General features: G+C 42.5%; 4 protein-coding genes across 13 annotated transcripts in view, besides 2 other annotated features; 1 reads left to right on the top strand and 3 right to left on the bottom strand.

Annotated features, from left to right (window-relative positions):
• Nuak (Nuak family kinase) overlaps window positions 1-11292 on the bottom strand; it is a 44162-nt gene extending 32870 nt beyond the window's left edge. For all 9 annotated transcript variants that reach the window (NM_001382101.1, NM_001275529.1, NM_001382098.1 and 6 more), the window contains 1 exon segment: window positions 10720-11292. The gene's annotated coding sequence lies outside the window, so the exon portion shown is untranslated.
• Window positions 11293-11698: 406 nt separating this feature from the next.
• pont (pontin) lies at window positions 11699-13475 on the bottom strand. The gene is made up of 3 exons (NM_144351.4): window positions 12439-13475; window positions 12183-12381; window positions 11699-12121 (listed from the first exon to the last, which is right to left on the bottom strand). The coding sequence occupies exons 1-3, from the start codon at window positions 13253-13255 to the stop codon at window positions 11767-11769; spliced, it is 1371 nt and encodes a 456-aa protein (NP_652608.1). The 5' UTR covers window positions 13256-13475; the 3' UTR covers window positions 11699-11766.
• Window positions 13476-13748: 273 nt separating this feature from the next.
• On the top strand, window positions 13749-20249 carry Sirt6 (Sirtuin 6). Its single transcript, NM_141733.3, is given in 2 exon segments — window positions 13749-14784; window positions 20172-20249. Coding segments are annotated over 2 exon segments (978 nt in total). The 5' UTR covers window positions 13749-13857; the 3' UTR covers window positions 20223-20249.
• Window positions 14796-18202: a mobile genetic element.
• Window positions 18203-20165: a mobile genetic element.
• Window positions 20250-20329: 80 nt separating the features above from the next.
• CG3999 (uncharacterized protein) lies at window positions 20330-24080 on the bottom strand. Of its 2 annotated transcripts, none has more exons than NM_141732.2 (6): window positions 23842-24080; window positions 23631-23709; window positions 22901-23427; window positions 22067-22800; window positions 20679-22008; window positions 20330-20617 (listed from the first exon to the last, which is right to left on the bottom strand). In NM_141732.2, exons 1-6 carry the CDS (start codon window positions 24016-24018, stop codon window positions 20507-20509), a joined length of 2958 nt encoding a protein of 985 aa, NP_649989.1. In that variant the 5' UTR covers window positions 24019-24080; the 3' UTR covers window positions 20330-20506. The 2 variants fall into 2 exon arrangements, with proteins under 2 accessions (NP_649989.1, NP_001262456.1); NM_001275527.1 differs by having other exon boundaries at window positions 20453-20617.
• Window positions 24081-24218: the final 138 nt, after the last annotated feature.

The raw sequence follows: 24218 nt of genomic DNA, 5'->3' as shown, positions 1-24218 counted from the left end.
TACAAACTATAGATAGACTTTTCCGTTTATTATACAAACTGCATTTATTTCCATATTTATTTATTTGTTATTACAAGTCTAGGCTACGCTAACAAGGAAAAGCGTATTTAAGTCTCTTGCATCCTGTTTTTTTTTTTTCGTTTTTCCAGCTGTCAAACATTTAGAATACTTACTCTCGCATTATTTTTCTTTTCTGTATTTTTAAAACAAGAAAAGAGCAGCTGCGAGCTTTATGTCGTCCCATTGACGTTATAATCAAAAATCATATGACGTTTTTCCCTGGCATGCCACACCAGAAAGAAGGAGGACAGCCAGCACAAAGGCACTGGCGTAGCCAAGTCCACAGCCATCAATGTAGGTCAGTCCGAAAATAAATTCAAGAAACGAAATCAAGTAAATAGACTCGCATAAACAAGGGAAAGAAAGAATGGTGATTACATCAAGTGATGAACTGAAAGGATACCGAATTTGTATGTCATAGACAATTATTAGCTATTCGGTTTGAAAAATATGAGCAGAAAATAAAATGAAATATTAAATTCTGCATATGTATCCAAGATCCTTTTTACAAAGTCTTTAAACAAATTTAAATAACAGTAGGTCCAGGCATATCCTAATCCTGCTTATAATTTATTTTATTTTTATTTTTTAATTAATTACCTTCTTAGTTGGAACCATCCCTCTAAATTTGCTTGGTACGAAATCCGACTGACTCTGCCTGGCCAAGAAAAGCTCATTGACGTTGTGTTGTCGCCATCATCGTCATCGCCTCTGGTTGTTAAGGAAAAATTGCAGTCACTCGTTCAGGAGCAAAGTTAGGGCCTGGAGGAAAGGGCCAGCAGAGTGAAAGTTTTATTGCCAGGGCGTGTATACGCCGGTGGGTGTGGGCGTGACTAGGAGTGCAGCAAATGGATTAAGAGGCGCCGCAGCCGGCAGAAGTGGGAGTGGAAAAACCGGCAGCAGAATCACAAGACGCTGCAACTACTAAGACGACAAATGCGTAAGCCTTGGATCGCTTCTCCTTTTGGGCACACTTCTTAGCCGGAAGAGCTCTATTCGACTTAGTGGCAGGGCGAAGGGGGGTTGGGGAGCCAGCTCCATAAACAAGTGTTGATAGCAGATTTCAAGCACGCTCCATGCTCCATGCTGCAAGCCAAAGCAAATCAACTGCTGAAAAGCAGCTTGCTTAAATGGGATTACACCGAATTCTGTGGTTTTCCCCATCCTGGGAATATCCGGATGCTGGAAAAGCTGCATTGAACACTTTTCAATGATTTGTCGTGTCGCGTGGTGCAACTTTCTTGCCTTGATTGCCATTTGTTGGATTACTGCAAATTTAATGCAATGACAGCCAAACAAATTGGCAAATTTTCAAGCGGCAACGCGGCGTATGCGTTATTTTATCCGGAGAAGGACAGCAGTCAGTCAGCAAACTTTTTTACAGAAGCCACGGGGCCACAGGAAAAAGGGGTTTTTGGGGTGGAGGGATTTCGGAAAACCAAACATGGATCATATAATTAATCAAAGCGCTGTGTTGATAGTTGCGGTGTTGCTGGGTTAGCGTTAGCTGCGGTAATTACGCTCCACAGGATTATGCATGCAGCATTAATCTGCGCAGCAATCCCGACGAAGGAACCCAACCCCTCTATGACCGCCCCAAATACCCGCCCCTTTTTCTGTTTTACCTTCGCTAATTGATAAGCTTCGCCTTGATTTAAGCTGAATTAAAACCAATCTTTCAGCAAGGGCTCTTGGTTTCCTTTGTACTTGTATTTTCGTTTGAAACTTTATTTACTCTAATTTTCAGAACAAATAACAGGAATATAATAGGAGAAGTATTATTACAACTAGTTAGAATGCTGAATTTAATAACACATTTTATACAACTTGTTTGACAAAACTTCCCTCTAAGTACTTAAACGTCTAGCAATTACTTGAATTCACTTTTTAGTTTACATGTCCAACCAAACACGCTAGTAGGCAATGTTTTTGGCCCAAAAATACAACCGCTTTTCGATTTATCACGGACAACATAGCAGCCACGCCCATCGGCAACGCCTCCAGGAAACTCCCACCCTTTTTTCGCTCTATTTTCCCTTTTACAACTCACGCAAACTTCCGACTCAAAACTGACGGCCTTCCAGCGACAAAATAAAAGCAGAATAAAGCCAAAAAACAAATGCAGTTGTGGTGCAACCGCCACCAGAAGAATGGCAACAAACACGCCATCGCTGCCATCGGACATTTGGGTCAGGAATTGTGGGCACTTAATCAGCACTAAACACAACCACGCCCACGGGAGCATAATCCCGGGAAATTGGGTCTGGGTTGAGCTTCTGATGGCGTGCACGCCACAGGACCTACAAAAAACATCCTTGACCTTTTTAATGCCATATTTTTCGGGCGACTGCCATGTTGTGCTACAGGGTAGCATTGTCATGTACAACATTTTCAGGCGCGCGTGGGAGAAATTAAACGAGAAGTGCGGAAAGCCGGTGGTGCGGGGGGAACTATGTTGAAATGTCATTAACGCCAGCAGCGAGATTTCGCAGGTGAGTTGCCAACAAACGTGTCGCCACTGAGGCGTGGGATGCTACTCTACGCTGCTACAAAAGTTCTAAAAAATATCTTTGTTTTCCCATCTATTTTTGAAATATCAAATTTTTTCGATGTTTCTACCTTTTTTCTCAGAAAATTTTGAAAAAATTCTAAAAACAGTATTCAACAGTTTGTTGTGTACATTTATGATTTCTGGAGTTCTTGATTTGCACCCTCTTATTTTTGTTTTAATTTCCCTCAGTGTATTTGCTGGTTGCAGCAGCGCTTGGCGTGTTGATTTAGTGGCATATTTTGCCAGAAATGAGGCACAGACATCAGAAGGCAGCGGCTGAGGCAGCTGAGCCAGCTGAGGCGACAAGCAAACGTCGTCTAAATGTGCGCCAGTTGGCTGCATTGCCAGCCTTGACCGATATTCGTGCGCTAAACACAAACACAAAGGCATTAAGCATACACAAACATGGGAGAACACATTGGCCAACACACATACACACACCCACACCCCCACGGGTGTGACGAAAAAGTGGCATAAAACTGAAAGAAAATGGAAAAATCTACGCCCGGTTTCGAATGTTTGCATTCCCTATTTGTGCAAATCGGAACAAAACGAAAGTTTTCCGTAGGACACCTTAAAATTTCATAATTAGTCTGCTATAACACCTTCAACTTTAAGGGCAATAATCGATATGTATTGCATTAAATATCTGCACTGCAGCTGATTGCTTGTTAAATCGACCGCATTGTTACCAGATTTGGCAAGCTAATGGAGGTATTAAAATTTTAAGCTGCTTGGAAAGCTTCTTTGCACTTTCAGATCGAAAAAAAATCGAACAATAAAAAGTGCCTATAAAAACCTCCTGCAGGATGTGCAGCTTCCAGTCTTGCTATTCAGAGGCGACTCTTAAACGAAAATCTCTCTCGGAAAATTCTCCATCGCACATACATATTAAATGCACTCACTCACTCACAGGCACACTTTCCTCACTCACACAGAGCCATAAAGCGTTTTAACAAATGGCATCAAATTGATTTTGCCACGCTAAGCATTTTGGGATTTTCAGCGACAGAGGCGACTGCACTTTTCCACCCATTTTCCTAAAAAACCGCAAGGCAATGCCAAAAGTCTGCAGCTGTTTGATTGTGTGTATGTGTGCGAGTTTTGCATATTTTCTACACTGTTCAAAATCGTGAGAAAGGGTAAGTGGAGGAGCAGGGCTCGGGAAAAGTTTTAACCCCCTTCGAATCGTTGGCCCTTTTTAAATTATTTTATTTATACTTTTTATGCCGCGCCGGGAAAGCCACAATATAACCCATACATATGTACATATATTTTACCTATACATGTACATATATATATATATATATATATATATTTATATATTTATTTATGTGTGCTGGTTGGGCTGGCACACATATGCGCATCTTTTTTTGATGAGCCTGCACGGCAAAGTGGCTGCATTTTTACCCAGATTTAAAATGATTGCATATGACGGGAAGTTCGGAAAGGAGGAGAGGGGTGACAACCCTGGCCGGTTGTGCTCCTCTTTTTCCCCACCCAATATGTTGCGCTTTTCGGCGCCACCGCCTTTACCTGGTTCACTGAAGCAGCCATTACGATGATGCCTCCACTTCCAACACCACCCCCACCACCAGCACCCATCATGTGTTGGTTTCGCAAATAGTTCTACAAACTCTGTAGTCCCCCGCTTTTTTGGTGTTAAGCCCCGAATAGGTTGGCTTCTGCGGATGGAATGTAATTTGCGGTCACAGTGACGGGTTGAAAACCGTGACACATGTACGTAAATGAACTGCCAAGGTATTTTCTCGATCAGCCCGAAAAAAAGGATTAAAGGCGCTATTAAAACGAAGCTGGCAAGGCAGCAATAATTGGAAAATCGTAAGGATGAATTTATAAATGAATTTGTTGCAGTCGGTACCATATTACCATAATATCAATATTTCTAGTTTTCTTACTCCTTTCTTCTCTATTCCTGTCATATTTTGATGAAATCAATTACTTTTTGCAGATATCGCAGAATGCAAATCGATTGGAAATATTGGACAATGTCTTCAGGACCTCGTATAGCAACGCTTCCCTTTCATAACAACCTTTTGAGATGTATTTCGCTCAATATCCTTTCAGTTCCCATCCATCCACATTACAAATTCCATTCGCGAGGTTCGCTGTAATCCCCCTCTGGCCGAGCAGGAAACTCATTTGGAGAATCCACAATAAATACTTCTAAACGGTTCGGTTGAGAAGCAAAGCGATTTTGTCCCACCCACGTGACCTCAACATTACTTAATAATGCGCATAAAAATGCATTTCCAGCAACATCGGGTGGTCCACGTCCAGTAGTACACAGAGGAAAAAGGATTTTCTTACTGTAAAAGGTTACAATTTGCAGTAGTTATAGGATATGTATATAAATTGGATTTAGTTTGTGATATATGCTACTTTCCTATTAGGTTTTTTTTTCAGTGTATTTCGCAAGACAAGGCACTGACAAATGTATGTGAAGGGAGAATGGCAAGGAGGCGAGCGGAATTCAATCCAGCTCCTTGAACTTTATGGCCAGGATAAAAGCAACAAAAGACATGGCCCCACAAAGGCATGTCGATGGCTGGCTGCACATCCCTTCCAGCTTTCATCCGAATGCATCCAGACAAACAAACACCCGCAAACGCAAACACACCTCCTCCGTGCAAACAGCTCAGCCGAGCAACATGCATTCTCCTTCTTTACCGCTCGACTGACAACGGACAGCGGCAAAGTGCATTAAGACCTAAATTCGTTACGTAACCGAATATGGAAGTTCCCAGTGACGGAGCATTTTACAAGGAAATTATTATTGTTTCATCAAATCGAAAGAGTACTTTGTGTGCTATCGTAAGCAGACTTATATAACTAGTTTACAGGAAAACTATTTTTATGTATTTATAAACCTCATTCCATGACCCAATTGATTTGAAAAACAGAAATACCCCTTTTCAGCAACACCATCAGGATCTACAAGGGAATTTATGTGTGGCTATGTACATACACATACGTGGGTAACATTGTGGATTTCATTAAGCTCACAAGCAGCAGGTGAATCAGGGAAAAGCGGGACAACGAAGAAAGGCTGGAAATTCAGGGTAGGGTAGGGAATGGAGGAGTTGGAGCAGCTACTCAAGACGACAGCAACTCCCAGCGGCACCTCAATGAGCTAACAAAGTGCAAAGGCTGCCAGGTGAAAGATCCTCTGGAGGACTAGATACTTGCTGGAGAAGTACAGATGGCATGGCTCCAGAGTGTGTTTGTTTTCATGCTTCTTTTGTTTGTTTGAATGGGTTTTTGGAGGCCGGGGGATGATTGCAATGTGGAATGCAAAGTGCATTCTTTCCACTGCAATATTTAACAAAAAAAAAAAAAATATTTTCTACAAGTAACATTTCTCTAGTCCGTAAGTGGGTCAGCCATTTGCCAACCCGCCCCCATCACCATCAACCCGATATATGTGCTCGGAAATTCAATTTATTTGAAGAGCAGCAGGAGCAAATTATAAAAGGAGAGAGAGTGAAGTCTAAAAAAAACTTTGGCGTTGGCCAAACAAAATTCACTTTGAGCAAATCAAATTAAAATCAATTAAAATTAACAAGCAGGCAGCGGGCAAACCGAAAGCTCCCTTAATACCCAACCACCAACACCAGTTTGACCCACTCACTAACAGGCCACCGCCCATCGCTTCACACTCGAAGAAAAAACTAGGCAATCGTAGACAGTAAGGATTTTTTAATTTTTTAATTATATGACTGTCTCTTTTCAGCCTTGATTCCTTTATTTTAAATTCCTTGTTAAAGGTGTTACTGTTCCCAAATTGTTTTCAGTGCACGCCACCGCAGCGCAGTGAAATACCGACCGCATGAATCATGCATTTTTCGCCTTTCGCCAGGGCGCTCTTCTTTCTCACCTCTTGTTTTCTGCATTTGTTGCCTCGGCAGTTAAGGTGCGGCAATAAGTAAATTGAGTCGCCACACGTCCCCCTAAAAAATTCGTTGATAAGCGCAGACTTTTAGGCAACTCAGCCCCAACGAAAACAACAACCGGCAATACAAAAAACATCGGCGAGTAAATGACACGGCCAAAATGGCGAAAAAGTAAGAAAGACAGTACATTATGTATGCGCGAGTCCAGGTGAGCTGCTCGATTGTTTGCAAATATTTACACCACCTTATCGGCACGTACAAATGTTCACACATATTCACCGAAAATCAATTTCGTGCACTGGAAAAAGCATCCCCAGACGTTCCCCATTTTAGTATCTGAAAATAGGCTACCTTTTACCATCATTATAACTATTTTAGGCATGTTCTTTAAAGTGTTTAACTAACGTTAAATAGACTAATACCCAATAAGGTATCCCGTATCTTATCATATATGTTTATGATAAGTGAGGTTTCAAGCTCTGAGATAAGTTTGTTTTTGAATTTTATATGATTTGTAATATTTTCCGAATTTCTGAAAATATTTTCTAATGGCGTTTTTTGCAGTGCATCTGCTTTTTGATCGACCGTAGGCTTTCTGTGCTTCGCCGAGGAGCATGAAATGAGCAGAGCGCTTGCTGTGTTGAGTTGAGTCACCGGGGCGCTTTTAACGGGCCCACTCACCTGGCGCGGCCCACTCACTCACACTCACATCCACACTCTCGAATTGAAGGTGTTGATCAGCGCAGCGCCAACTGATAGTTGGATGCTCGTAGATAAAATGAAGCGAGCGGCGATTAATTGGGAACGTGCTGCGGACTGGCGACTGGCGCCACCTAGCGGCGCAACTGAGGCGTAACCGAGTGGTCTAGCCAAAATAACTAGCAAGAAATTAAATGCCGCTCGACACACTCAATTTTCCCCAGCACCTCTGCACACTTTCCCCTTGCCCCATTGCGTCCACCACTTTCGTCCAACAATGGCAAGGCAAGTAGAAAATTGTGTTAGAAACATTTCTAGTTTTTCATTTTCTGTGCACATCTTGGGTTGTTTTCTCAATTTTATTGGCACAAGGTTAGAAAAAAGAAGACCTAGACAAACAGGGGCAATGAAGATGCGGCAGGCAAGATGAGGCACAAATGGCAAAGTTTATTATGCCATGGCTCATTCTCATTGTTGTGGTGTAGTATGTGGCCCGAACCGAAGGCCCAAAGTGCAATGAAACGAATACGAATGCAAATACGGTAGAAATTCTGAGAAAGACATACACACACACACACATTTGTATGTAGGAGTTGTCCCCAAATGAATTTGCTGAAAAATTCAAGTTGAATGAAGTGGTTGGCTGGCAGGTAAAACGTATCTTTTATGCAATTTTAATTGAAACTGAGCAAGAGTCTTACGCCAGAATTCAGTAAATTGGGATTCGATAAGGACAACCCTTTTGTCTTATCGAAATGTAACCGATTTTACCTTTTCATCTACAAAAAACACATACATAGATGCATTTATAGTTCTGCAAAGATTTTAGATGGGAAACCAACTTTATGAAATTCTTAGAGATTCTCAGAGAATAGGCTCTTGAATTAGGGAGTGCAATTTGTATAGAAATTTAATGCTTTGAAGTATATTTATACATTTAAATTGCTGACTAGAAAGCTGAAAATCTCAAGCGGCCACGAACGCACACGTGCACAAAGCTTCAGCCTGAAAGAGCAAGAGAGAGGGGTAGCAAGAAAGAGAGAGAGAGAGAGAGAGAAAGAATGAGGGCTAGACGCGCTCAGCTGACCACATGACGCTTTTAAAGCGCGACTTGAGGCGTGGGCGACTTTGACAGCTGCTGCTCACGTCATAGTTGCCTCTACAGACGCTCAAACACACACACACACAAGCACACGGTGCAGATGCTGTGCGCGGCGTCTGTGTTGGTGACCATACAATTTTTTGTGTGGTCCGCCTCTTTGTGTGGGTGGCGCTTGCAAGGCTGCTTGCTGCACATTCACAAAGGCCCGAAAGCAGCGGCCAAAGCAGAACGCAGCTGTTGCTTTTGTTTGACAGACCAACAAAATGTTTTTTAGAAAACCGCTGCCACTGCCGCAACCACGCCCACCCACCCTAGAGCGTCCACGCACAGTGGGAACAACCTTGCGAAGGGCAAAGAATTATAAGAGAGCATAAAGCTGAAATGGAAAATACAGAGCCACATCCACGGAGGTGACTTCTAGGAAATTTCACACTAAGAGGTTTCAAACCAATTAAAAGCCTTTAATAGATGATCGTAGAAATCTAAAAGCATGGCTCTGCGTTTCCGCTACAGAAGTACTACTGTACTAGTGGGCTTTGCAATGAAATGCAAAAATGTCGATGCAGCAGCGGCAGCAACTGACAATAAATAACTAAGAGCGGAGGATATGACGTTAAGTAGCTTAGCGTAGTAAAGTGAACACTCAAAAAACTCAACACTAAACTATCAACAACCAAAGAGTATTGAATATATAATATACAACATATTGGTACTTACATAAATACTTAATCTTTGCATCAAAGCGCATCGGTGCTAGTAAAAATTCGAACAATCAAAGCATTGTTATTGAAAAAACCCATTTTATAACACCATGCTCAATTAAATGCAATGCTCGGCTTAAAAGTTTATCAAAAATAGAGTATTCGTTTGGCTGCAACAAGGTAACGTCGACTACTATGTATATTTCACCGCGCAGTTGACTTCATAAACTAATTGCAAGCAAATGGACAACATAAATTTGCCTTATAGCCAAAGTCAGTTCCAAAAAGAAAAATAAATCGTTACCAAAAGCAAAGGCGCAGAAACAACAAAGGAACTGCGGTGAAATATAGTTGTTGTTTTGTTGGCTGTTTGCTGCCGTCTACAAAACGTACATAATTGTTGTTGTAGTTCATTAACGTCAACACCGACACGCTCAAGTCGTTTTTCTGCTGTATTTTGCGTGTGTATTTGTATTGGCCTTTTTGGCCGGCATAAAATATTTTTGAAATAAGACGCGGCGGAACTGAAATATTGTGCTGTTCACAGGGTGATGTTTATGCACTTTATGGAAATAATTGTTTGCAAATGTAAAATATAATTGCTGTAACAGTAAAATAAACGTACATATATCTAAACGTTTCGTATTAATAAAATGATAATACATTTTGTTGTACTCCGTTCACCGTATCGAAACACCACTGTGTTACTAAATTACATAAAAGCCAATCAGACTCGAACCAGTTAACGGATCTTCCGCAGTGTAGGGCCAAAAACAGCGGGCGTGGATTGAAATTTGGCAACGATCGCGTGAGCAGGAGTAAGTGAGAGAGAGCATAAGTGAGAAAGAGATACTGGATGGTGGGCGAATTCGCTCCACGGAAAAAAATTAATTTTTGAAAGCAAATATTTAAGTAAGCACATTTTACAACGATATTATAATAAAATACTTAATATTAACTATACATACTTAACGAATATGATTTATACCAAAATAAAGTCTTTTAATTTAAATTGATAAATTTCTTCTTGTGTAAGTGCGCCGCCACCGGCGTCCCATAAAATGTGTTGTTTATGCGTTATGTTTTTGGCCAACTGCGGCGACCAATTTTCGCCCGCAAGATTTTCACATTAAAAATGGCTCGGCAAAAACAAATTAAGAAAGAAGTATGCGAAAATGATCGCTCGGCGCAGCTGCAAATGCGGCTGCTTCTTCTTCCCGTTCTGATCAGAGCGCGAGGGAGTTCATCGCTTCGTCTCTTTTGTTTGTTGCTTTTCATTTGTGTGGCGTGAAATTCTTATTTGATTTATGACCAGCTGTGGGTGCAAAAGAGACAGACAGCCGCTCAACTGGTGTACGCACAGAAATCAAATCACAACGCATGCTGGCAATTAATTATCAAGTCTCATAATCACCATTCATAAATAAAACAAACACACACGCACACGCTAGTGTGTTCCCATAAGAATACTTTCGCTTTCTATTCGGAGTCTCAAAAGAGAGACACAAAAAAAATACCGAAATTATGTAATTCTCTCGTTCGTGCTACTTAAATAATAATAACAGTTAAAGCCGGAAAAAATAAGTACAAATAAGTGTGACGCGCACCCACACAGCACTAATTTTCTGATTGGGAGGTGCGGCCTCCAGACCCATACACACACACACACGTACACGCATTACACGCACTTACCTTTTGTTGTTTTTCCTTCTTTTTTATTATTGTATTTTCGTTTGTTTGCCTTCGCTCTCTTTCGCTCTCCTAGCTGCCGCTGTGTTGTTGTTGCTGCTGCTGCTTGTGCTGCTTCTTCAACATTGGTTCATTCATGCAATAGATCCCAAATGTTTCCATTTTACCTTGATCCTGCCATCAGGATTGCATTTATTTCCGCCAAAACGGGTTGCCTGGCTTTGTTCACACACAAATAAGCTCGAAACACACACATGTGCGTTAAATAGTGGCTAATTGCGCGGAATAGCAACAACAAATCGCGACTTTTATTATGATTTCACATTCTTTCGGAAAACCACAAACGCACTCACACTTACACACACACACGCACGCCAAGTGCAGTTGCCGGCGTTGTTGGAGCGAGCGAGAGGCAAGATGCAAGACGCGAGGGGAACGGGCCGAAAAAGAAGAAGACGCCCACGCCGCGAATCGAATCGTTAAATATACTATTCACTGCATGCACTTCAGCGGAGCTCCCTGGCTATTTATTTTGGGGCAGTGCGCAGCTCGACGCTCGTTGAGTAACTGAACTCACCACCAATTGGAATTCTTGGCCAAACAACGCGAGCAGCTGATGTCGCATGGTGGGAAAATGAGGGTGGCGCGAGTGGAAGTTGCCATATCGCTGCGATCACAAGCAGCAAATATGGAAGATTAAGCGGAAAACGAAAGACAAAATAATTACAATCAAACAACCGAATTATAAAAAGAAAATGGTTAGTCCTCCGAGTTCGTTTAAATATGCTTATCTACGTATCAATTAAAAAAACCGTTGAAAGAAATTCACGATTCGCCCTAATCTAGCTAAGACACCAACCAAAAATTTCCGATTTACTTTCAGTTGAAGTGTGTACACACTTTTCTTGTCGATGTTTGAAGCGCCATTGAAATGATCATTTGAATGTTTTCAAATTACCACATCATTACAATAAATTAAATTGCTTATTATTTGATTTTTACTGGGAAATCCGTGCAAATGGAATTACAATTCAGCTTGAATCGTCAAACTTACAACATAAACTTATTGTTCTTTTCGGACAAATGCTTCGAGGAGCGCTTGGCGTCAAGGAAGAGCGAGTGCACATCCTCGATATCATCCTTGCTGATCTGGTTGCGTCCGTTCACCTTGCACATCTGATGAGCCGGGGTCAGCAGCTGGACGGCGTAGCGCAGCGTGGAGCTGGTTCCAATCTCGCTGAGACGTGTAAATGCGTTCTCCTCCAGCTGCAGTCCCTCGGTCTGGGCGCGCAACTTGATTATCTGCTCCATGTCGGCAGTGGAGTAGAGTAGTGTGCGGATGATCAGCAAACGATCGAGCAGATCTAGCGGAATTCCGTGCGGCGAAACTATGTCGGTGGTGCCACTGGAAAGAGGTAACTCTTATTAATAATGCGAATAGGTTTTACGAGCTAAGTATTTCTAACCGAATAACACAGCGTCCACGATTGGTGGCAAAAATCACAATTGGTGCAATGGGAGATTCCAGGGACTTGTGTAGGTAGGTGAAGGTCTCCAAATCAAGCATGTGAATTTCATCGATGAAGAGAACTCCGGGAACCAGCTCGGCTATGCCCTGGTCAATGTACTTGTTTACCACCTTGTTGATCTCCATGCGTAGTTTGTCTGCTCATCAAATGGTATTTTAGTAAATTTGAATGGGAAGAAAATTACACAACTAACCAGTGATTTCAGTTTTCTTCGGCTTCATAAGCTGGCCCATCATGGAGAGCACATCCTGGCCGCCCTGTGGACGAGCATTGGCCACATCCAGATCGTGCAGAGTAACATCCTGGATAACCTCCTTCTTCTTGTGGACATCGCCCTTGGGCAGCGGCACATACTCCTCGGTTTCGAGATCAAACTCAGTGGCAAAGGTGTCACTGCGACCCTGACGCTTTACGGCACCACTGTTGGCCTCTATGTAGATGACATCGCCCACCTCCACCTTTTCCTTTTGCAAGGCATCAAAGATGCTGGGATCCAGCTTGAGCTGCTTGGTTCCCTTGGCTGTTTTCAAGCCGATGACGACATTGCTGATAGTCTTGCCATAGCCACCCATAGGATTCTCGGTTTCCACGGGCGTGAGTTCCGTAACCTCGCCCTCGTACACCTCTTTGGTCTCACGAATGCGCAGACCAATGGAGCGCCGGAAATTCTCCATTAGCACCTCGGTCTTCTTGATCTCATTGCTGAATACCTCCGATCCGACCATGGGACAGAAGGGCACTTTGTTACCCAGCTCCTGGGCAATGGCCAGAGCAATGGCGGTTTTGCCCGTGCCTGGTGGCCCAGCCAGCAGAAGCGCTCGTCCGGCCATCTTTTTCGATTTGATGAGGTCCACCACAATGCCGGCTGCCTCGCGTGCCGCCTTCTGACCCACCAGTCCGGCTGCACTGTGCACGGCAGCTCCAACCTCGTCCAGGCCCAATCCCTTCACATGGCTGTGGGCTGCGATGCGTTGGGTGCGCACGGTGCTCTTGACTTCCTCGATCTTCATGGCGCCTCTAAATCCGTGTCCTGCCTGATGCTAATACTCTGATCCGTTTCCGGTTTCAGCTGTTTTTCGCCCGAGGGAGAGGAAATGTGAAGTCAAGCGTTGCAACGATCAAACAAACTATTGTTTCGTTGCCGTGGATAAAATTTGTTTTTCTGCCGGCGTTTTGATTGGAAATTAGAAGCACACTTTGTTTCCGCAGCCGTTGTTTACAGTGTGACCGTGCGAGTTGGAAATCCAAGCATGTTGCTTGGTACACTGAACCACATGGTAGAAAATAAAATAATTTATAATAAATGTTTTAAATATAATAACAAATATTTTGAGTTAATACTTTACATTTATATTTAATCAAGGTAAGCTAAGATATTTGAGATTTATTTAGTTTTTACCAAGCTGCAAATTATATTACACCTTATACTTTTTTTTAATGACCAGTGTAATTTCACTTGGCACGTTTTAAAGTATTTTGTAGCGTTACGGATACGGTCATATTATAAACAATAAAATCTCGATGGACTCATTTAGCCGTACAAAATATAAACAAATTAATACCAAAAAGACATAATAGTCGCTTTTGAAGTAGATCAAACTTTTATCAAACCATGAGCTGCAACTACGCGGATGGATTGTCAGCCTACGACAACAAGGGAATTTTGGGAGCACCAGAGAGTTTCGACAGCGATGAGGTTGTGGCCGAAAAGTGCCAGGAATTGGCTGAATTGATCAAGAAATCGGGACACGTTGTCCTCCACACGGGAGCTGGGATCAGTACGTCTGCAGGAATTCCGGATTTCCGCGGACCCAAGGGCGTTTGGACCCTGGAGGAGAAGGGCGAGAAGCCGGACTTCAATGTTTCCTTCGATGAAGCCAGACCAACTAAAACCCACATGGCTATCATAGCCCTGATTGAAAGTGGCTATGTGCAGTACGTAATCTCACAGAATATTGATGGTCTCCACTTGAAATCCGGACTGGATCGGAAGTATCTTTCCGAATTGCACGGCAACATTTACATCGAACAGTGTAAGAAATGCAGACGGCAATTTGTGAGCCCATCTGCCGTGGAAACAGTGGGTCAAAAATCCCTGCAACGTGCCTGCAAGTCTTCAATGGATAGCAAAGGTCGTAGCTGTAGATCGGGAATCCTATACGATAACGTTCTGGACTGGGAGCACGATCTTCCCGAAAACGACCTCGAAATGGGTGTGATGCACTCCACCGTCGCTGACCTAAATATTGCGCTTGGAACCACTTTGCAGATCGTTCCCAGCGGAGACCTTCCTTTAAAGAATCTAAAATGCGGTGGAAAATTTGTCATTTGTAATCTGCAGCCCACAAAACATGACAAAAAGGCTAACTTAATCATATCCAGTTATGTGGATGTGGTTTTGTCCAAAGTTTGTAAACTATTGGGTGTTGAGATACCCGAATATTCGGAGGCTTCCGATCCTACAAAGCAGTCCAAGCCAATGGAGTGGACAATACCCACAAGCAATGTAAATACCTTTCACAGACAATATAAAAAGTATGTTTATTTTATTTATTATTTATTATGATAGATAGAATAGTTTACAAAACTAGACTAACTTAGATAGTATAGCATTAGCTACGGGGCTTACAGCTATATTTATTTACAATGTTATTATATCTTAATTTAGTTAATATCTAATTTGGTAACTAATTGCTGGCTTGTTATGTACAAATGCCTGTTTTGTTTTTAGATTTTGTGGTATAATTTAGTTTTTTTGAGGAAAAGTATGAGTTTTTGTATGTTATCTGGATTGGGTTTGCTAAGAAGGTCTAGAGGGTTGGTGTTGTTAAATATATCTTGTTTGGTTTGTAGGAGGGATGGGCATGAGTTAAATATGTGGTTTAAAGAAATATCACCTTGGCAAAACGGGCAAGTTGGTATTGAATTGGGATTTAGGTAGTGTTGGTGGGTTATGTTTGTGTGTCCTAGTCGAAGTCGTATTATTTTTATTTGGTCGAGTCTGGTCCAATTTGGGTGGGATTGTTTAAGGTAATCGCATGGGTGTGAGGTGTTCGTGTTAATAGATTGGTACCATGGACTGCAGTTTATTATGTGTTCTTTCTGTTTTGTCGCAAGGTCGGCTTTAAGGTGTTTTTTTATATCTGTGGTATTTATGTTTGGGGTGAGGATAAGTGGCATACTGCTTGCTGATTTTGCAGCTTGATCGGCTAATTCATTTCCTTTTATTCCTGAATGGCCAGGAATCCACATTATTTTAATTTTAGGTGCGTGTTGCGTTATTAGCGATCGTATTCTGCTTGGGTAAAAGCTGTTATTATTTGTGTTTTGAATTGAATCTACTGCTGATAGGGAGTCGGAGCAGATAATAAATTTGCCTCTTCGGTTTTTAGTAAGTTCTATTGCTTCTAGGATGGCGATTGTTTCGGAGGTGAGGACGGATGAATATGGGGGCAGTATGCCGTATTTCAAGACGTCTGTCTCCGTTGTAATGGCGAATGATATTGTGTAATTAATTTTTGAACCGTCAGTGAATATGAAATTGTGTGTTTTGAGGTTATTCTTTGTGTGTTCGTATAATTTTCTGTATTGGTCTGGAGATGTTTGTTCTTTCTTATGGATTCTAAGTGACGTGTCTATTAGATTGGGGAGGGTCCATGGTGGTTTGTTTTTATGGAGTTTTATTGGTTTGTAGGGTAGATTAAGTTCTAGGCTAAGTTTGATTGTTCGGTCTATTGTTGATGTTTTTTTTTTTATTAGCTTTTTTAGGCTTTAAGAACTTATGTATTGGTGTGTTTTTGGAGAGGATTAGGTTTTGGGATAGTTTGGCTATTTGAAGGTCTCGTTTCATTTCTAAGGGGGGAGTATTCGATTCGTAAAGTAAGTTATTTATTGGGGTAGAGCGATATGCGCCGAGAGCTAGACGGATAGCGGAGTTAAACGGTGTTTTTATTTTGTTTAAAATGCTTTTGGGAGCATGGCCGTACAGAAACAAACCATACTCTAGTTTGGCTATAATTGTTGCTTTTGCGACATTAAGTAGTGTATGCGTGTTGCAGTTAAATTTAAGACTAGATAGGCATTTTATTATATTTAGCTTGTTGTGTAGTTTGGGTAGAAGTAGGTTTATGTGTGTGTTCCATTTGTATTTGTTGTTTAAGGTTATTCCTAGAATTTTTAAGGACGTAACGCTAGGAATTTGGAAGTTGTTGCAGCTTATCTTGCATGTGCAGTGACGTTTTCTGCATATGTGGAGGTGTTGACATTTGGATAGGGAAAGCGATGCCCCTGAGTAGGAGCACCAATTTTCTATATCGTCGAATAGATTGTCTAAGTTGAAATTTGTATTTGTGTTTTTGTTGAAATTTATTATAAGGAAGAAGTCGTCGGCATATGCGTTGAATTTAATTTCTTTATGTAGGGATATGATGTTGGATAATTTGTTGAATGCTATGAGGAAAAGTATTACGGATATGGGTGAACCTTGGGGGATTCCGTTGAATAGGGGTAACGGGCTTGATGTATGCGGACCGACGCGGACAGTTATTTTTCTGTTGCTCATGAAGTTTTTAATGTATTTTATTATTTTGGGACCCGTTTTCCATTCCTGCAATTGCTGGATTATGGAGTGCACACCTACTCGATCGAAGGCTCTTGAAAAATCAAGAGTGACGAGGGAGGTGTGCATTTTTGACTTCGTTATGAGATAGTCTACATAGAGTAGACAGTCCGAAGTCGATTTGCCTTTTTTGAACCCGAATTGTTTGTCGTTAATTAGGTTGTTATATGTCACTAGCCACCAGAGTCTTTTCGCAATTATTTTATCAAGTATCTTTGCTATACAGCAGTTGAGGGAGATGGGTCGGTATGAGGAAGTTTTCGTTTTGTCGGTGTTTGGCTTAAGGATTGGGATGATTAGGCTTGTTTTGTAGGCTTGAGGTATGTGGCTATTGAATATTTCATTAAATAGTTTCGTTATTCGGTTTTTTGTTGTGTGGGAGCTATTTTTGATCATTTGATACGAGATTCTATTTAGTCCTGGAGCACATCCTTTTAATGTTTGTAGTGCTGAGCTAAGTTCTAGATACGTTATGTTCTCTTCTATGGTTTGGGCTATTGGAGAGGGGGTGTAGAGATGTATGTTATTTCTATATTTATTGTTCCGGAACTCCTCTGAAAAGTTCCAGTCGCCGGAGAGGTCAGAGAAATGTTGTGCGAATATGTTAGCAATTTCGTTGCTAGCCAATGTAGTCTCGTTATTTACTGGGTTTGTGATGGCATGAATTTGTTTTGCTGGGTTAAGTCCGCAGAAGCGTCTTATATTGGCCCATATTTTGGATGAGGGAGTAGTGGGATGGATGGTTGAGGTGAAAGAGCTGGAAGCTTCTTTTTTCCTCTTTTTTAGTTCGTATCTAAATATTGCGTTTTTGCGTCTATAGTCTAGAATGTTGTCAACAGTAATTGTGCGGTTTAATTTTTTCCAGGCAAGTTGTTTTTCTTTACGTAATTGGTCGAGGTGTTTATTCCACCATGGAACCCTGTATGGATGTGTGTTAGGTGAGGTTTGTGGGATGGAGAGGTTTGCGCTATAAAGGATGATTCTATTGATTAGAGCGGCTTCTTTGTTTACGTTGTGGGAGGTGGGGTATTTCTTGTTGGTTTGGTGGGTAAGAGCGTTGAATTGTTCCCAGTTGGCTTCTTTGAGTTTAAAAAAGGGTCTGTAGAATTTTTGTGGATTGGTTGTTGGGAATAGTGTTGTGATAATAGGGAAATGGTCGCTACCGTGAAGATCGTTTAGTATTTTCCACTTGGCGTGGGGGGCTAGGATTGGAGAGCAGAGTGTGAGGTCTATGTGTGTGTATGTATTGTGTGTTGAAAGGTGGGTGGGAGATTTGTCGTTTAACAGGATAAGGTGCATGTTGTCAATGAATCTATGAGTTATTTTTCCTCGTTTATTTCACTTCAACCTCCGAAGAGATAAGTCGTGCCTCTCAGTCTAAAGCCTCGCTTCGCGTAAGCCCAAAACTCTTATCAGCAAAATCTTGATAAACAAATATCAACCACAAAGAGAAAATAAAAAACTTAACAACAAAAACAACAATACCGCTAATCCGGGCTCAAGCCCTTAACCAACAATCATGACAGACCCACCAAACATTTACAAAATCACTTCAAAAACATACCAATCCCAATTAGGCGAACCTAAATTTATAATTATTAAAAGAAATGACAACAACTCTTTCGAAAGAACTTCACCATTCATCATAAAAAAATCGGTGGACTTTGCCTGTGGAGGAGAAGTTGAGGGATGCAAACGTACAAGAGACGGCAACCTGCTAATAAAAACCAAAAATGAATTACAAGCCAGAAAACTCCTAAAACTAACAAAAATTGCAGATGAGGATGTAACAGCAAGTGAACATAAAACATTAAACTTCTCTAAGGGAGTTATTTACTGTAACGACCTTAGACACATCGACGAAGACACAATTCTACAAGAACTAAAACCACAAAAAGTATCTGAAGTTAAAAAAATAATGAAACGGCAAAACCCCAACTCTAACTCCGACACCAACAACATCACATTAGTTGAAACTGGACTCATAATTATAACCTTTGAATCGCATAAGCTCCCCGAGATAGTACGAATCGGGTACGAAACAGTCCGAGTACGAGACTATATCCCACTCCCACTTCGATGCAAAAAATGCCTCCGCTTCGGTCATCCAACACCCATATGCAAAAGTGTAGAAACTTGCATCAATTGCTCTGAAACAAAACACACAAACGACGGAGAAAAATGCACAAACGAAAAAAACTGCTTAAATTGCCGAAATAACCCAGAACTTGACCATCAACACAGCCCAATTGACCGCAAATGCCCTACGTTCATAAAAAACCAGGAATTAACAGCAATTAAAACCACACAAAAAGTTGACCATAAAACGGCCCAACACATATATTTCGAACGTCACGGCTTCCAAACGAAAAACACCTACGCCAAAACACTTACAAACGGCACAACCCAGAGGACAACAAACACTCCATCACCTAATATTCACACAAACACAACCCAATCACAACAACAAAATCCGCACCACACACCCAAATCAGCAGCACAAAACACTTCAGCTAAGACACCAACAACTGAACCAGCCAAAACAACCTTACTATCCAACCAACCACACCAACACCACCACCACCACAGCTACGACAAACTAGAAGACATGGATACCGACTACACACCTACCAGAAAACCATCTACGGCATACTCATCACAACTCACAGAAGACCTAAAAATAAAAATCTTCCCTAAAGATAAGTCCAATAACCTATCCATAAACCTTAAAGCATCAAAACTAAAGGCCAAAGCCCACAAAAACAAGCACACTAACAACAGCGACAGCGAATCCATATAGAACTCTACACAAAACCCTAACCGTTAACACTACCTTTAAGTAAGTTATAAGCTTTAATTTTCTCACAAATGTCCCTAACTATAATCCAATGGAATCTAAAAGGATATCTAAACAACTACAGCCATCTCCTTATTCTAATCAAAAAATACTCCCCCCACATAATTTCCCTCCAAGAAACCCATATACAATACACTAATAACATTCCAACCCCAATAAACTACAAACTATTAACAAATATTGCCACCAACAGATTTGGGGGCGTAGCACTACTAGTGCATAAGTCAATACAACACACTGTCCTCAACATAACAATCGATATAGAAGCAATAGCCATAAATATAGAATCTAAACTTAAATTAAACATATTTTCCACATACATTTCTCCGACCAAAAACATAACTAACCAGACACTCCATAACACATTTAACATACAACAAACACCCTCTCTAATTACGGGAGATTTTAATGGATGGCACCCATCCTGGGGCTCCCCAACAACAAAAAGTATGTAAAAGACTCAAAAATTGAATCTAAAGCTAAGAAAACAAAGTACACGTAAGTCAAATGTTTAAAGTTACTAATATCTAAAAAGCTCGTTAGAAACACAATGCATTTAGCACGCAATTACTTCATTACTTTGAGGTATTTTATAAGTTAATTTTAATTAGTTTTAAATAAATGTGAAGCTTTATTGATTGCTAAATGTACCATATATGATTTTTTTAGATAATTAATTTATCAACGAAAAATAAAGAACCTTCTTATATAAAAGATACGTTCAAGGGGTTTATTTAAAAAGTAGTGTAATATAAATTGATTGTTTGGTCTTAGAACTGAAGTGCCTTATAAATCAGGCAGTATTGGCGGACAGGTACACACAAGGTGCTTGTCACCATAGGCATCATCGATCCTGCCCACAGTGGGCCAGATCTTGGCATCTGGTTTTACAAAGATCTGTAATAAAAATTGAAATACAGTTAAATAGAATAATTATTCAATAATGCAATGGACTTACGGCGGGGAAGGCAGCCTGCTCCCGTGTATATGGTCGATCCCACTTATCCGAGATCACCTGAGCTTGGGTGTGAGGAGACATCTTCAGTGGATTGACTGCCTTGTCCATGCGACCCGCCTCGATCTCGGCAATCTCCTCTCGAATGGAAATCATGGCATCACAGAACCTATCCAACTCCTCCTTATCCTCCGATTCAGTGGGCTCGATCATCAGGGTTCCAGCGACGGGCCAAGACATAGTTGGTGCATGGAAGCCGTAATCCATGAGTCGCTTGGCCACATCCACTGCCTCGATATTGGCCGATTTCTTCAGGTCGCGTATATCCAAAATGAACTCATGCGCAACCAGCTGAGAGTTGGGTGCCTTGTAGAGAGTCTTGTAATGCTGCTCCAGCCTCTTGGACATGTAGTTTGCATTGAGAATGGCCACCTGGGTAGCTCTCTTCAAACCCCTGCTGCCCATGAGTTTAATGTACGACCAGGATATGGGCAAAATGGCAGAGCTTCCGAAGGGAGCGGCGGATACGACTCCAAAACTGTGCTCCTCGCTGCTCAACGGACTGACAACAGGATGACCAGGAAGGTATGGTGCCAAATGGGCTTTCACGCCGATGGGACCCATTCCAGGACCACCACCACCATGCGGAATGCAGAAGGTCTTGTGCAGGTTGAGATGCGAAACATCGCTGCCATAATCTCCAGGTCGACACAGCCCAACCTGGGCATTCATGTTGGCTCCATCCAGGTACACCTGTCCGCCATGCTTGTGGATCAGGGTGCAAATATCGGCAACCGTTTCCTCGAACACGCCCATTGTCGATGGATAGGTAATCATTAGGCAGGACAACTCGTGGGCGTGCTCCTCTGCCTTAGCTCTTAGGTGTGCCATGTCGATGGAACCATTCGACAAAATTCTAATAGGCTCCACCTTCATACCCGCCATTTGTGCAGAAGCTGGATTTGTGCCGTGGGCAGAAATTGGAATCAGACAAATATTTCTGTGTCCTTCATTTCGGTGTTCATGGTAGCTCCTGATGGCTCTCAGTCCGGCATATTCTCCTTGGGCCCCCGAGTTCGGCTGGAAGGAGATACGATCGTATCCTGTAATCTCGCATAGGTCATGCTCCAGTTCCTTGAACATCTGATGGAATCCCTGGGCTTGTTCCACCGGCGCAAAAGGATGGATATCGGTGAAGTGGCGGAAGGAACAAGGCATCATCTCGGTGGTGGAGTTCAGCTTCATAGTGCAGGATCCCAGGGGGATCATGGAGTGCACCAGGGAGATGTCCTTATTCTCCAGCTTTTTCATGTAGCGCACCATGCGGGACTCGCTGTGGCGAAGGAAGCGCATTAAAGTTGAATGATTTCTAGAGTTTATTAATCATTTACCTGTGATAGCTCTGGAAAATAGGGTGCTGCAGATAGGGCGAAGTGCGCAGGAACTTGGAGTTCTCAATCGAGTTCTTAAGGACATCTTTACGCGCCAGAATGTGTTCCACAGATGCCTCTGCCTTGAAGACCCACAACAGATCGTCCACATCGGCTACACTGACCGTTTCATCAAGGGCCACGCCAACAGTGTCATCTTCAAGATATCGGAGATTAATGCGCTTGTGCTCGGCACGCTCTTTGAGATCCTCAAGGGATTGACCTCCACCCAGTCTAATGTGAAGTGTGTCGAAGAAGTTCTTGTTGATCACTTCGTGACCCGCTCCCAGGACACCCGTTTGAAGGGTCAACGTGAAATGGTGGATGCGATTGGCCATGGCTTTCAGACCCTCCGGACCGTGGTAGATGGCGTACATGGCCGACATGTTGGCCAGAAGAGCCTGTGCCGTGCAAATGTTACTTGTTGCCTTATCCCGCCGGATATGCTGCTCCCTGGTTTGCAGGGCCAGACGATAGGCATCGTTTCCGTCCATATCCCTGGTCACGCCAATCATCCTTCCCGGCATTAGCCGCACCAAGCTCTGCTTGCAGGCAAAAAATCCGGCATGGGGGCCACCGTATCCCAGAGGAACTCCCAATCGCTGGGAGGTTCCCACTGCAATATCAGCTCCAAATTCCGCCGGAGGACGCAGAAGGGTTAACGACAACAAATCGGTCGCCACCACCACGAGGGTCTTAATAAAAACAGAAGAGAACGCTATAGTCAAGTTCAAGTTCAAGTTTTCTGATTTTTTTGTTGTATATTCTTATGTATAAATAAATATTTCAACTTACCCCATTTTTCTTTGCCAAAGCTGCGATATCCTCGAAGTCCTTGACATCACCATAAGTATCTGGATACTGGAGAAGAATGCCAGCCAATTCGCGGCTTGGCAGATCCGCCTGTTCAATAGGTCCCACCACGATTTCCAGCTCCAAGGCTTCCGTTCGCGTCTTGACTACGGACAGCGTCTGGGGATGCACCCTGTTCGACAGGTAGAGCTTTTTGCGCTTGTTGTGCCTGGTGGCCAGGCACATGGCCTCGGCAGCAGCGGTTCCCTCGTCCAATAGCGAGGCATTGGCCACATCCAAGCCGGTGAGATCGGTTACCAGGGTCTGATAGTTCAGCAGCGACTCCAAGCGTCCCTGGGCGATTTCCGGCTGGTACGGGGTGTACTGAGTGGTCCAACCCGGATTCTCGAACATATTCCGGATAATGGTGTGCGGCACATGGCAGTTGTGGTAACCCATTCCGATGTAGGAGCGCCACAGTTGATTCTTTAGCGAGATGTCGCGAATTCGGCGGATTAGCTCGTGCTCATCTGCAGAATGGAAAATTGTTGTCAGCCAGACGCAGACGAAAAATCGAAGATCAAGCGGCAGTCAAAACACTGATAACTGGGAGAGACCTCGCTGAACCGGGCTTATCACCCCGGTTATCAGCGGCTGCGAACACGCCAGGGGGTCCATTGCCTTACTGCCTTGTTTTTCAGCTATTTTAGGATTCAAACGTAGCGCTACTTACTCAGAGGTTTGTCCAGGTCGAGTTCCCTCTTCAGTTGAATGCTCTGGGGCACAGCTTTCTCTGTGAGCTCCGCCAGGGACTAAAATGATAATGGTGGTAAAAATTAAACTTGGCTTGATCCAAATCTGGAAATTTCGGATTCCAAAATGGTTTGTTCAACCGCTCTGCTATGAAATATGATCTAAACTAAGCTTTTTGGTGACCTTCCTACCTTGAAGCCCAAAGTATCCAACATGGCCACCACATCCGTCTTTCGAGGCCCAATATGACGACTGGGAAAATCCGATTTGGTGGGAAATATGACCTCCTCCACAGGAGTGGTGGCCAGATAGCGATGACCACATCTTAGCAAAAGGCTTTGGCTGCTCCTTCCCAAAAATCGCTGCATGGTAAGGTTTAATCCAATAAACTAAGGCACGTCCACTCCACGCGGTTTTCAATAGATGACTGATCTCTGGCTGGAAAGATTTTTCCATTTCAGATGATAAGGCGAGTGTGACGATCATCTCGGCTTATCAGTTGTTCTCTCCGATTGATAGAAATGTTTAACCCTCCCAAATACAAAGTCAAGTGCGATTTTAAATATTT

This window comes from Drosophila melanogaster, chromosome 3R, assembly GCF_000001215.4.
Source record: "Drosophila melanogaster chromosome 3R".
NCBI classification, from domain to species: domain Eukaryota; kingdom Metazoa; phylum Arthropoda; class Insecta; order Diptera; family Drosophilidae; genus Drosophila; species Drosophila melanogaster.
Note: the sequence above shows the minus strand (reverse complement) of the source record. Positions and strands in the feature narration are given on the sequence as shown.

What these genes read in the sequence shown, in the direction of transcription:
- CG3999 (NM_141732.2), bottom strand. Translation starts at nt 24,018, where the DNA reads ATGCAGCGATTTTTGGGAAGGAGCAGCCAAAGCCTTTTGCTAAGATGT. An exon ending in CGACCTGGACAAACCTCTGA is followed by an intron (nt 23,428 to 23,630) that starts GTAAGTAGCGCT and finishes TCCATTCTGCAG; the next exon opens with ATGAGCACGAGCTAATCCGC. An exon ending in CTTTGGCAAAGAAAAATGGG is followed by an intron (nt 22,801 to 22,900) that starts GTAAGTTGAAAT and finishes GTTTTTATTAAG; the next exon opens with ACCCTCGTGGTGGTGGCGAC.
- pont (NM_144351.4), bottom strand. Translation starts at nt 13,255, where the DNA reads ATGAAGATCGAGGAAGTCAAGAGCACCGTGCGCACCCAACGCATCGCA. An exon ending in GAAGAAAACTGAAATCACTG is followed by an intron (nt 12,382 to 12,438) that starts GTTAGTTGTGTA and finishes TTTGATGAGCAG; the next exon opens with ACAAACTACGCATGGAGATC. An exon ending in CGTGGACGCTGTGTTATTCG is followed by an intron (nt 12,122 to 12,182) that starts GTTAGAAATACT and finishes ACCTCTTTCCAG; the next exon opens with TGGCACCACCGACATAGTTT.